Source organism: Balaenoptera ricei, chromosome 3 (assembly GCF_028023285.1).
Source record: "Balaenoptera ricei isolate mBalRic1 chromosome 3, mBalRic1.hap2, whole genome shotgun sequence".
Classification (NCBI taxonomy): domain Eukaryota; kingdom Metazoa; phylum Chordata; class Mammalia; order Artiodactyla; family Balaenopteridae; genus Balaenoptera; species Balaenoptera ricei.
Window position 1 is genome coordinate 167,523,146 of NC_082641.1, and position 13,688 is coordinate 167,536,833.

At 39.7% G+C, this 13,688-nt stretch overlaps 1 protein-coding gene across 1 annotated transcript; it reads left to right on the forward strand.

The window, feature by feature from the left end:
* The first annotated feature begins 10,914 nt into the window (after positions 1-10,914).
* Positions 10,915-11,901, forward strand: LOC132363451 (olfactory receptor 7E178-like). The gene has a single exon (XM_059919145.1). It carries the CDS (start codon positions 10,939-10,941, stop codon positions 11,899-11,901), a length of 963 nt encoding a protein of 320 aa, XP_059775128.1. The 5' UTR covers positions 10,915-10,938.
* Positions 11,902-13,688: the final 1,787 nt, after the last annotated feature.

Consider the following 13,688-nt stretch of genomic DNA (forward strand, 5'->3'; position numbering starts at 1 on the left):
TATTATGTTGAGATAAATTCCCTCTATGCCTACTTTCTGGAGGGTTTTTATCATAAATGAGTGTTGAATTTTGTCAAAAGCTTTTTCTGCATCTATTGAGATGATCATATGGTTTTTCTCCTTCAATTTGTTAATATGGTTTATCACATTGATTGATTTGCGTATATTGAAGAATCCTTGCATTCCTGGGATAAATCTCACTTGATCATGGTGTATGATCCTTTTAATGTATTGTTGGATTTGGTTTGCTAGTATTTTATTGAGCATTTTTGCGTCTATGTTCATCAGTGATATTGGCCTGTAATTTTCTTTTGTTGTGATATTGTTGTCTGGTGTGTTATCAGGGTGATAGTGGCCTTGTAGAATGAGCTTGGGAGTGTTCCTCCCTCTGCAATTTTTTGGAAGTGTTTCGGAAAGATAGGTGTTATCTCTTCTCTAAATGTTTCAGAGAATTCACCTGTGAGACCATCTGGTCCTGCATTTTTGTTTGTTGGAAGATTTTTAATCACAGCTTCAATTTCATTACTTGTGATTGGATGGTACATATATTTCTATTTCTTCCTGGTTCAGTCTTGGAATGATGTACTTTTCTAAGAATTTGTCCATTGCTTCCAGGTTGTCCATTTTATTGGCATACGGTTACTTGTAGTAGTCTCTTATAATCCTTTGTATTTCTGCAGTGTCAGTTGTAACTTCTCCTTTTTCATTTCTAATTTTATTGATTTGAGTCCTCTCTCTTTTTTTCTTGTTGAGTCTGGCTAAAGATTTATCCATTTTGTTTATCTTCTCAAAGAAAAACCTTTTAGTTTTATTGATCTTTGCTGTTGTTTTCTTCATTTCTATTTCATTGATTTCTGCTCTGATCTTTATGATTTCTTTCCTTGTACTAACTTTGGGGTTCTTCTTTCTCTAGTTGCTTTAGGTGTAAGGTTAGGTTGTTTATTTGAGATTTTTCTTGTTTTTCGAGGTAGGATTGTGTTGCTATACACTTCCCTCTTAGAACTTCTTTTGCTGCATCCCATGGGTTTGGGGTCATCTTGTTTTCATTGTCATTTGCTCTAGATATTTTTTAAATTTCCTCTTTGATTTCTGTAGTGACCTCTTGGTTATTTAGTACCATATTGTTTAGCCTCCATGTGTTTGTGTGCTTTACATTTTTTTCCTGTAGCTAATTTCTAATCTCATAATGTTGTGGTTGGGAAAGATGCTTGATATGATTTCGATTTTCTTAAATTTACTGAGGCTTGGTTTGTGACCCAAGATGTGATCTACCCTCGAGAATGTTGCATGTGCACTTGAGAAGAAAGTGTATTCTGCTGCTTTTGGATGGAATGTCCTATAAATATCAATTAAGTCTATCTGGTCTAATGTGTCATTTAAGGCTTGTGTTTCCTTATTAATTTTCTGTCTGGATGATCTATCCAGTGGTGTAAGTGGAGTGTTAAAGTCCCCCACTATGATTGTGTTACTGTCGATTTCCCCTTTTATGGCAATTAGCATTTGCCTTATGTATGGAGGTGTTCCTGTGTTGGGTGCATAAATATTTATAATTGTTATATCTTCTTCTTGGATTGATCCTTTGATCATTATGTAGTGTCCTTCCTTGTCTCTGTAACAGTCTTTATTTTAAAGTTTATTTTGTCTGATATGAGTATTGCTGCTCCAGTTTTCTTCTGATTTCCATTTGCATGGAATATCTTTTTCTGTCTCCTCACTTCAGTCTGTATGTGTCCCTAGATGTGATGTGGGTCTCTTGTAGGCAGCATATATACGGGTCTTGTTTTTGTATCCATTCAGCCTGTCTGTGTCTTTTGGTTGGAACATTTAATCCATTTACATTTAAGGTAATTATTGATATGTATGTTCCTATTACCATTTTCTTAATTGTTTTGGGTTTGTTTTTGTAGGTCTTTTTCTTCTCTTGTGTGTCCTGCCTAGAGAAGTTCCTTTAGCAGTTGTTGTGAAGCTAAAGCTAGGTTTGGTGGTGTGGAATTCTCTTAGCTTTTGCTTGTCTGTAAAGCTTTTGATTTCTCCATCAAATCTGAATGTGATCCTTGCTGTGTAGAGTAAACTTGGTTGTAGCTTTTTCCCTTTCATCACTTTAAGTAATTCCTGCTATTCTCTTCTGGCCTGCAGGGTTTCTGCTGAAAAATCTGCTGATAAGTTTATAGGGATTCCCTTGTATGTTATTTGTTGCTTTTCCCTTGCTGCTTTTAATATTTTTTCATTGTATTTAATTTTTGTTAGTTTGATTAATATGTGTCTTGGCATTTTTCCTTGAGTTTATCCTGTATGGGACTCTCTGTGCTTCCTGGAATTGCTTGATTATTTCCTTTCCCATGTTAGGCAAATTTTCAACTATAATGTCTTCAAATATTTTCTCAGACCCTTTCTCTTTCTCTTCTTCTTCTGGGACCCCTATAATTCGAATGTTGGTGCATTTAATGATGTCCCAGAGGTCTCTGAGACTGTCCTCATTTATTTTCATTCTTTTTTCTTTATTCTATTCCGTGGCAGTTATTTCCACCATTCTATCTTTCAGCTCACTTATCCGCTCTTCTGCCTCACTTATTCTGCTATTGATTTCTTTTAGTGTATTTTTAATTTCAGTTATTGTGTTGTTCACCACTGATTGTTTGTTCTTTAGTTCTTCTAGGTCCTTTTTAAACATTTCTTGTAACTTCTTGATCCATGGCTCCATTCTATTTCTGAGATCTTGGATCATCTTTACTATAATTACTCTGAATTCTTATCCAGGTAGGTATTTCCTCTTCATTTATTTGGTTTTATGGGTTTACCTTGCTGCTTTGTCTGCAACATATTTTTCTGTCATCTCATTTTTTCTTACTTTCTGTGTTTATGGTCTCCTTTCCCCAGGCTGCAGGGTATAGTTCCTGTTGCTTCTGTTGTCTGCCCCCTGCTAGGTGAGGTTGGTCCAGTAGCTTGGGTGGGCTTCCTGGTGGGAGGGACTGGTGCCTGAGCACTGGTGATTGGAGCTGAATCTTTTCCCTCTGATGGGCAGGGCCACATCAAGTGGTGTGTTTTGGTGTGTCTGTGAGCTTAGTATGACTTTAGGCAGCCTGTCCACTGGTGGGTGGGGCTGTGTTCCTGTCTTGCTCGTTGGTTGCATTGAGGTGTCCAGCATTGGAGCCTGCAGGCATGTGGATGGAACCAGGTTTTGGTGTTGAGATGGATACTTTGTCCTGCCTTCTACAGACTGTCCACTGTGTTTTTCTTCAATTTCCCAATGTCTCTTTCTGTTTCAGCTGATTTCTCCACTGTGAGTGGGTTTTTCTGAGTGCGGGAATCTCTCCTCACCTTCAGCTTCCTACCAGATTTGCTGGTCCCTTTTTTGATTCCTCTTTTCTTTTCTTCTTTCTTTCATTCAACCCAGTTGCAAGGGGAGTTTTTCTTGTCCTTTTAGGTGTCTGAAGTCTTCTGCTCATGTTCAGCAGGTGCTCTGTGAGAATTGTTCCATTTGTAGATGTATTCTTGATATACTTGTGAGGAGAGACGAATTCCATGGCGTCTATTCTGCCATCTGTACTCCTCCCCCCCGGCCACATTTTGTATGTAGGCTGTCTAAGGCCCCTTGAAGTGTTTAAGCAAACAAGCAAGTTACCAGATAAATATGTCAAAATAAGTAGTTACATAATGTAACAACATACATCAACTGAGCAGAAAAATTAGAGATAGAATTTTAAATTAATTATAATTTAAAATTTTAAATTCTAGTAAAATTAGAACCAGAATTTGCACTGTCATTCAAAATAGGAAAAACCAGGAATTTCCTTATGGTCCAGTGGTTAGGACTCCACACTTCCACTGCTGGGGGCACAGGTTCAATCCCTGGTTGGGGAACTAAGATCCCACAAGACATGCAGTGAAGCCAAAAAATAAAATAAAAGACAAAAATAATTAAAATTAAAAAAAAAGCAAATACCATAAATCTCCAATGCATAAAATCCAAAACCCCAAACCAAGATTACATAAAGAAAAATATGAAGTTGTCAGAGATATAAATCTTAACTGAGAAAATAGAAATACTGTCAGAATCTTGGTAAGGAAGACCTAAATCTCTCTAAATTACATGACTAATTTAATGGGTTTGCAGATATAAAAGTCACATATTGTTTTCTCTAATTGAAAAAATGTGTCCGAATTTTATGATGAGATAAACAACTTGGAATTCAGAGATGAGGTCAACCTCCTCCTGAGAAGAGGGATGGTCTAGATCCTTCCTAATGCATTCACTTTTCTCCTTTTTCTCCTCTATGAAATTAGCAAATCCTCAGAGATTGAGAAAACATGGACCAATTTGGCTAATTATGTGCTACATGCATCAAGGTCTGAAGGCTGCACAACTGTCAATAATCAGCCTGTGCTTCCCAGCCCTTCAGTTAGCCATCTCCAGTCCAATGGGTTCTGCACCTGTGTGTCTCATCCTCCCAGAGTTGCTGTCTGCACCAGGAAGCCCAAACCTGAGGCTGTCTTCCTACCAGTCCTGAGGACAAAGCCTCAGCCCTCACCCAACTGCAGGTGGGGGAGGGGCAGGCAATCAGCATCCCTCAGTCCTGCTCCAGCAGAGACACAGCACATCCCAGCAAGTGTCAAGTGCTTTGGGAGACGCTGAATGCAGGAGGGATTGGGGGAGCCTTGTTTGCTCACCATAAAGCAGTGGGGCAGTTGGGATAGCCAGTGGGAGGGCAACACAATGCGAAGATCAGTTCAGAGGCCTATGAAGTTTATGTTGTTTGTACTGGTGTGAATCCTAGAACTCTTATTTAAATTTCTATTTTCCTCCCACACTGTTTCCATCTTCTGTAGGCATCTTCTCTACTTGAGCAGGAAATAGGTCCCTCTAAACCAGCCCTTAAGTGCTCCAGATGATCATGAAGATGATGACGATGAAAATTATGGCAGTAACCACAATATAACAAACTTTTTCTTAGGGAGTCCACATGCCAGGAGCTGAGCTAAGATTTTATGTAGCTTGTTTCCTTTTATCTGCATTACTAATCCCAAACCATGCTTTAGCATCATTTTACAGTTGAGGATAAGGACACAGGACTTTAACATAATTTTTTATCAGGTCCTGGGGTAGAAAAGGGGTAAATTCAGATTTGAATGCAGACAATGAAACTCCATTCATAGGGCACCTAGACAGTATTCTTTCCTGAGAACTCAACCTGTATTCAGAGAGCTGAATTTAGGAGAAATGCAATCCCTCTATAAGGGAGAATTCGCTTGAAAGCTTTTAAGCTGGCATAAAAGACCAACTTTGGGTTTCAGACCTGGCCTTGGTCCTAAATTTCTAAACTGTTCATAGAGGGCTGGATTTGATGTGAAATTAATCCTTCACAAATGTTTAGGATTAGAGACATCTTTTTTTTTTTTTTTAACTTTGGGTTTGTTTGTTTATTTATTTATTTATTTATTTATTTTTGGCTGTGTTGGGTCTTCGTTTCTGTGCGAGGGCTTTCTCCAGTTGCGGCAAGCGGGGGCCACTCTTCATCGCGGTGCGCGGGCCTCTCACTATCGTGGCCTCTCTTGTTGGGAGCACAGGCTCCAGACGCGCAGGCTCAGCAATTGTGGCTCACGGGCCTAGTTGCTCCGCGGCATGTGGGATCTTCCCAGACCAGGGCTCGAACCCGTGTGCCCTGCATTGGCAGGCAGATTCTCAACCACTGCGCCACCAGGGAAGCCCCTAGAGACATCTTTAAGAAGTTTCATCAAGCCACTACAAACAAAGATAGTAACAAGCAAACTCTCTTCCTTTCATCCCAGGCAGAGACCCCCTGCTCACTGTGCTCTTCCCTTTGGGGATTCATGACAGACCACAGTGGTAAGCATGGGTGGTACCTGCTACATCAACTATAGGAAAGAAGGCTGAGCTGACGGTGGGGCTCTCAGAAAGAATGAGCTCATGACGATTCAAGGCAGTTCTCTCTCTTGCCCCTGTTCTTGGATTTTGTTTCACTCTCCACTTGCTCCTTCCTGCTTGTAATGTATACCCTCTTGCTCTCTAATGGAGTATAGACTCAGGGTCTTGGGTTCTATTTTTAGGCAGGAAACAAGGAACAGTTTAAAGGTATACCTTAGGAAGTTTGGAAGAGACTTCTGATCCTCTGCTTAAAGTCTCTGAAGTGGAGGGAAACAGAGTGGACATGTTCAATGCATAGGCCTCAGAGACCCACAATCTAATTTTGAATCTTATCTGCTCTAGTTATTATCTGAATGACACTGATCAAATTCTTAATATCTTTGAGCCTGAATGTTGTCGTCTAAATTGATATCAGTTGATAGAACTGCATTGTGTAAGAATTAAACAAAATGGGCCCTAAGCATGTGACTAAATGTGTGATGCTTACACCATAGTAAAGCCGAAATAAACTTTAGGTATTTTTATCGGTAGCAGCAGCAGCAGCATCAAGGTTAAGTACCATATCCTGTGATCTGAAGTTTGATCTTCCCTAAATCCTGAGAGAACATTTTATTTTTGTTCTTCTGCACGTAGATGCAGAGTGCCTGGGAGGAAACATCTGAGTTTCCTTCATTTCTGAATTCTCAGAGACTCTGCTTACTTGGCACGGAATAGGCTACAAGAACAAAAATCTCTGCTAAATATTGAATAGACCCTTCTTTGGTTCTCAAAAAATTGTGTGGGCAACATGGCTTCCACACACTGGGCACTTTCCTGCTTGTTTTGACATTCCTTCCAGTGATGTAGGACTAGACAAAAGATGAATCAGTGTTTGTAAGCCTCTGTGTCACTTTCTGCAGGAGCTATTATTTTCCATTTAATAGAATCTACAACATTCGGTTATTAAAAAAAAAAAAACCCAGTGGATCATAAAAATAAAAGAGAGACAGAGAGAGGGAAAGAAAAAGGGAAATTAATCTAACTGTATGGACTGAGACACATTTTAGGATTTCCACTCATTCTGTGAATGAATTCATTGAAACATGGTAGGCTTTTATGTCTGTCCCTTACGGTAGAATATAAGATCATTAAACCTTTATTAGGATTGTACGTCATCAATACCTAACTACTCCAAGGATGATTCAAACTGTGATTTAAAAACCATGACTGAGGGACTTCTATCGTGGTGTAGTGGTTAAGAATCTGCCTGCCAATGCAGGGGACACAGGTTCGATCCCTGGTCCGGGAAGATCCCACGTGCCACAGAGCAGCTAAGCCCGTGTGCCACAACTACCAATTCTGCACTCTAGAGCCCGTGAGCCACAACTTCTGAGCCAGTGCACCATAAGTACTGAAACCCACGTGCTGCAACTACTGAAGCCTGCTCGCCTAGAGCCCCTGCTCTGCAACAAGAGAAGCCACGACAATGAGAAGCCCATGCACCACAACGAAGAGAAACCTCCGCTCGCCGCAGCTAGAGAAAAAGCCCATGAGCAGCAACGAAGACCCAACGCAGCCCAAAAAAAACCCCAAAAACAAAAAAAGAAAAAAAAAAAATCACTGACTATTTATCAAGTACTGACCTCTCTTAGATGTCCCTACTGGGACTCAGGATGGGTCACCCCAAAACATGCTGAAATAATATATTGATCAGTTTGAATTGAAGTTGCTTGTGAAGGAGCTGATACAAGAGGGAAACTCTGACCTTCTCTGTCTCCCTGGAAGCAGGAAAGAAATCTCTCATATGAAAGGAACACTCCCTGCATCTGGAGGTAGAAGGACCTCCTTATCATCAGACATAGGGAATTTGGAGTTTAGAAACCTGTATAAACAAATCTTATTGTTTCTTTAATGTACTATCCCAAGCCTAAACTCTGTTTAGATTCTTCACTAATTAAGCACCCAAATACCAAGATTCTTTGTCCTGTCAATCCCTCACCAATTTATTGTTTCTTCCTCTAAAAAGTATAAAAGCTGCCTGCTTTGGCCACTTCTTAGGTCCCATTTCTATGAGACCTGCATATGCATGAATTAAAATTTGTTTCTTTTTCACCTGTTAATCTGTCTGTATCAATGTTATTATTATTCCACGCACAAGAACTCAAGAGGGATAGAAGGGGAAATTTCCCCTTCCTTGACACCACGCATGTCCTGCAGATGGATGCTGTTGACGCTACTTCAGTGTAAGGGGTACCAGTGCAGAGAGGTGGAGAGATCTACACACATTCCACATTTAGTGGGTGAAAGACATGGGACTCAAGACTAATGCCTCCTGATTTCCATTCCAGGGCTCTGTCCCACTGGAGTGGAATGATTGATTGTTTTCTTTCCAAACCTGCTTTAGTCCCAGATGATCAAATGGAAGTACAACCATGGAGTCCTTCTATTTGGATTTGGTAAGTTCATCTGTGAATTAGCAGAATGCATCAAGTGGTTTGCAGGGGACTTTTTGCATGAATATAATGGACCATAGACTTTTCTATGAATAGTAATGCATTTTCCAGCCCATTTTGGAAATCTGACATATGGAAATAACATTCCTTATACAAAACAGGAATCTTCATGTGGCTCTATCATGAAAAACTATTTCTAGTCAGACTTTAGGAATCTTTTTTATTTAATCCTGAAAATCAGAGTATGTGCTTGATCTAGTCTGATTTTTCCATTAGGAAAACTATTATAAGTAATTAATAGTAAACTTTCACAAGTTTCCATTTTTACAATTGAAACAATAATCTTGTATGCATATATCTTTTAGAAATTCTAACTTATGTAATATGGAGGATGGCACAAGAATTTCCTTAACTGTCATAATGAGAACTTGAAAAATAAAATGAAGTTTATCCTTCAGGTAATACTATGCTCATTTTATGCATTGAAATAGATGTATGTGCTTCACAGAGAGGCTTAAAAGGCAATATTTTGTAAATCAGAATTCAGTAAACAATATGCATTGTGTAATAGTATTTAAGTAAGTTTTCAAGAAAACTGCTTACAAATACATAAATCAACACCAATATTATAGAAACATTGAAAGGAAAATGCATATACCAAATTCATGACAATGTTTACCTTTGGGCAACATTGAAGTTCAGGGGAATAAAATCATGCAGAAATAGCAAGAAATACTCAGGTTTTATCAGTAATAAATGTGAATTCTAAAGTATTATTAAATATTTATATTTTAATATGGTAAAATGGTATTATTAATACATAACATTAATGCAGCATTTAATATGCTGGCAATGGTTCCCTACCCTGGCTAAATGTAAGTATGCCCAGAGGACTTAACGAGTAGAGATTCTGATTTAATAGGTTCTAGGCTGTGGCCTGTCCATAGTTAAATTTTGAAAGGTCAAAAGGTAATTATAATAATCAGCTAGCATGGAAAACCACTGTTAAGTACTTTATTTTAATTTAATTTCTTACAGAAACACTGTAAGATCAGTTCAATTAATATAAACATTCTACAGATGCACAAACTACCCATGTATTTGTGATATTAGTCTTTGGCTTTTTCCCTTTTGATTTTCCCCTAATTAATCATGTTTTGACCTGTCAGGAGAAATGAAGACCTGAGTTCCTTCAGGGAGCTGAATGTAGGGGAAACACAATTTCTCAATAAGGAAGAATGACTTGAAAAGCTCTTATGCTGGAATAAGAAGAACAACTTAGGGTTTGAGCTTGACTTTGGTTCCCACTTTTTCAACTGTTCATAAGAGGGTTGGATTTGATGAGAAATCAACCCTTCACAAATGTTTAGGAGTAGAGACATTTTTAAGAAATTTTACATAGCCACTACAAACAAAAAGAGCAAAAAGCAAACTCAGGCTCAGAAGTTTCTCTGGGAGTGTATAGTGCTGATAGAAAAAAACCCTGCAAAAATGAAAATAATGAGCATTTATTAAAAGTTTATTATTTCTTCATTGGTGCATCATATATTAATGCTATCTTCAGGATCAGCGATGCTGTATGATTTTATGCTTTTAACAAAAATATGTTTATCAGAATGTGAATTCCACCAAGGTCAAATATTTGTATTTGAATTATATGTGAAGGGACTCTGACCAGACAACCCACACATTTGAGTGAGCACTTATCTCCATGGAAGACGGATGACATAAAACCAAGTAAAGGGGCTTCCCTGGTGGCGCAGTAGTTGAGAATCCGCCTGCCGATGCAGGGGACACGGGTTCGAGCCCTGGTCTTGGAAGATCCCACATGCCGCGGAGCAACTAGGCCCATGAGCCACAACTACTGAGCCTGCACATCTGGAGCCTGTGCTCCATAACAAGAGAGGCCAAGATAGCGAAAGGCCCGCGCACCGCGATGAAGAGTGGCCCATGCTTGCCGCAGCTAGAGAAAGCCCTTGCACAGAAATGAAGACCCAACACAGCCAAAAATAAATAAATAAATAATTTTTTAAAAAGTCATTATTTAATTGAAAAGCTTAAAAAAAAAAAAAACCAAGTAAAGATGAAAAACCCTTAAAGATAACTGGCATACAAATTACATCTGTGAACATTGATTTTAATTTAGGATCCAGTTAGTGTGGTTTTAGCTCTTTAGGACTAAATTACAAATCAAGGAAATTTCCTGTACTGTATTTGGATAAGATACAGTACATTTGGGTGCTTTTTGGTGTCCTTTAACTAGAATGATTTTTTTTTTGTAAGAGAGAATACTTTTAATTCCATCTGCTTCCTTCAAATGGAGGGTACAGATATTTTATTGTGTTCATGGATTTGTGATCTCAGATTGTCCTTACTTCTCTCATACTCTCTAGCCTCATGCCTCTAAAATAGGTGTATAAAGAAATGGTGAATATTTGGGGCATCAATAAAAATGTGCTCACAACTGAGAAATATTGCTGAAGGTGCTGGAGTGTACGGTTTTCAAGCATGGATACTTTATTTGTGAATTTCTTAAATCCAAAGTATGGAAATTATTAGGGTGCCTCTACATTTGTTTGTTTATTCAACACTCTCTTCTTTTTCAAAAGGTGTCCCATAAACATGGAAGCACAGAATCTAACAGATGTCTCAGAATTCCTCCTCCTGGGCCTCTCAGATGATCCAGACCTGCAGCCCCTCCTCTTTGGGCTGTTCCTGTCCATGTACCTGGTCACTGTGCTCGGGAACCTTCTCATCATCCTGGCTGTCAGCTCTGATTCCCAGCTCCACACCCCCATGTACTTCTTCCTTTCCAATCTGTCCTTGGCTGACATCAGTATCAGCACCACCACCATCCCCAAGATGCTAGTGAACCTCCAGACACACAGCAAATCCATCACTTATGCAGGGTGCCTAGCTCAGGTGACCTTGTTTTCTCTTTTTGGATGTTTGGAGAGTCTACTTCTGACAGTGATGGCCTATGACCGGTTGGTGGCCATTAGTCACCCCCTACACTACCTGGTCATCATGAACCCCTACCTCTGTGGCTTGTTGGTCCTGGTGTCATTTTCCATCAGCGTTTTGAGCTCCCTGCTGCACTCCTTGGTGATGTCACATGTTACCTTCTGTGCAGATGTGGAAATCCCTCATTTCTTTTGTGACCTTTCTCAACTCCTCAACCTTGTCTGTTCTGACACCTCCGCCAATAACATATTAATCTATTTCATTGGTACAATCTTTGGTGGAATTCCTCTTTCAGGGATCCTTTACTCTTACAGTCATATTATTTCCTCCATTCTGAGAGTCTCAACATCAGGTGGGAGGTATAAAGCCTTCTCCACCTGTGCCTCTCACCTGTCAGTTGTTTGTTTATTTTATGGAACAGGCATTGGTGTGTACCTCAGTTCAACTGTTTCATCTTCCCCCAGGAAAGCGGCAGTGGCCTCGGTGATGTACACTGTGGTCACCCCTATGCTGAACCCCTTCATCTACAGCCTAAGGAACAAGGACATCAAGAGTGCCCTGTGGAGGATATCAGCAAAATACCTAATGTCAACACCCATGCTATCTTTTTTTGGTTCATAGGACTGGAAAAGGCCGCAAAATCAAATATGTGCAACGAGAAATTCTGAATCTGCTGTCATGTAGCAAAAATATACCTTTATGGCTCTCTGCTTTCTGTTTACACAATTTTTCATCTTAGAATAGCTCTAATGGAATTGGGAAATTATTTGGATCCTCCTTGTGAGTCATAGCCCTTCCAGGATTTTACATAACACCTCAGTATACTCTCTCACTTTCTTTATACATTATCCTGGACCCTTGGTAATGGGCTGTCTTGTTTCTATCATTGCAAAATAATCATAGCTCTCTCTCTTTTTTGTTATTTATTGTTTCTATACTTTTCCTATGATTTTTCCCTGTTTGTTTGGTGGATCTAAACCCTACCTTAATGACAAAGACATCTAATATATTTTTGCTCCTTAATGATTTTTGAACAAATAGGATGGCTATTTAATTTTATTTCCAACCCAAGGTTTTTGAAATTGAAATAGGACCCTATTAATACTGAGTTTGGATACACAGTTATCAACTGGGACTTTCCTAAGAAAACTGGGGTGTATGCTTTCCAAGGAGCAGGTGGGAGAATACCTACCAAAACAAAGTTGATTCCCAGGTTTTCTGATAATTCTCTTTCCCATTCCATTTAACTTCTCCCCAATCATATCACATAGCTGGACACAAAGGGGCAATAATTGAATGATTCCACACCTAAAGTAGTCAAATTTACAGAGACAGAGAGTAGAATGGTGGTTGCCAGAGGCTTTGGGAGGAGGAATGGGGAGTTAGTGTTTAATGGGAAGAGCGTTTCAGTCGGGAAAGATGAAAACATTCTGGAGATGGATGGTGGTGATGGTTGCTAAGCAAGGTGAATGTACTTAATGCCACTGAACTGTACACTTAAAAATGGTTAAGAAGGTAAGTTTTATGTTATGTCATTTTACCGCAATAAAAGAAAATCTCCTGTCAGGAATGAGGGACATATGCTCCCATGTTGGGTGTTACTCAGCCCTGAGGAATCAGGTCCTAGAGGGGTCGGCCTCAGCTACAGAGACCACCAGGCAGCCTACATCCGATGACTGTACAATGTCAGTGTGTAAGCATTTGGCTCCTTTGCCCCAACTCCAGCTAACTCTAAGGGCTCATCCTAGCTCCAGAGCTCCCTGGTGGTTTTCAAAGGGCTACGATGGGCTTCAATTTGGCTTGAATTTTTCAACTGTCCTTCCTTGCTACAAACAGTTTGCCAAACTGCAAAGTCTGAGGGAACAGTCCTCACAAGACTGCCCTCATTTCAGACACCAGCGCAAATTCAGTGGTTCCCGGGGGACCCTCACTGCAGGCCAGTTGGCTACAAATTCAGGGACTCCCTCACACTCAATGATTTTCTACAATATTCAAATTAAGGGACCTCCCTCAGGTTCCATACTGCCCTAGCATGGCTCACAGACTCTACTTAGGCTTATAGTTTTATTAGAGCAAAAAGATACAAATTTGAACCAGACAAAGGAAGATACACATAGAGAAAGATCTGGACGGTCCCGTATGTGAAGTTTCTTGTTGTCTTCTCTCTGTGGAGTCCAGACCCATTACCTCCTCCTGGCTACAATGTATAACAATAACCCCGCCCCCCCCCCCCCCAAAAATTGCCAACTGGGTAGCTCATCTGAGCTTCAGCGTCTAGAATTTTTATGGAGGCTTTATTACATAAACATGATTAGTTAAATTGTTGCCCATATGGTTGAACTCAATTTCCAGCTTCCCTCCCCAGAGGTTGGGTTGGTGTCACTTTACCCAAAGCTCCAACCCTTCAA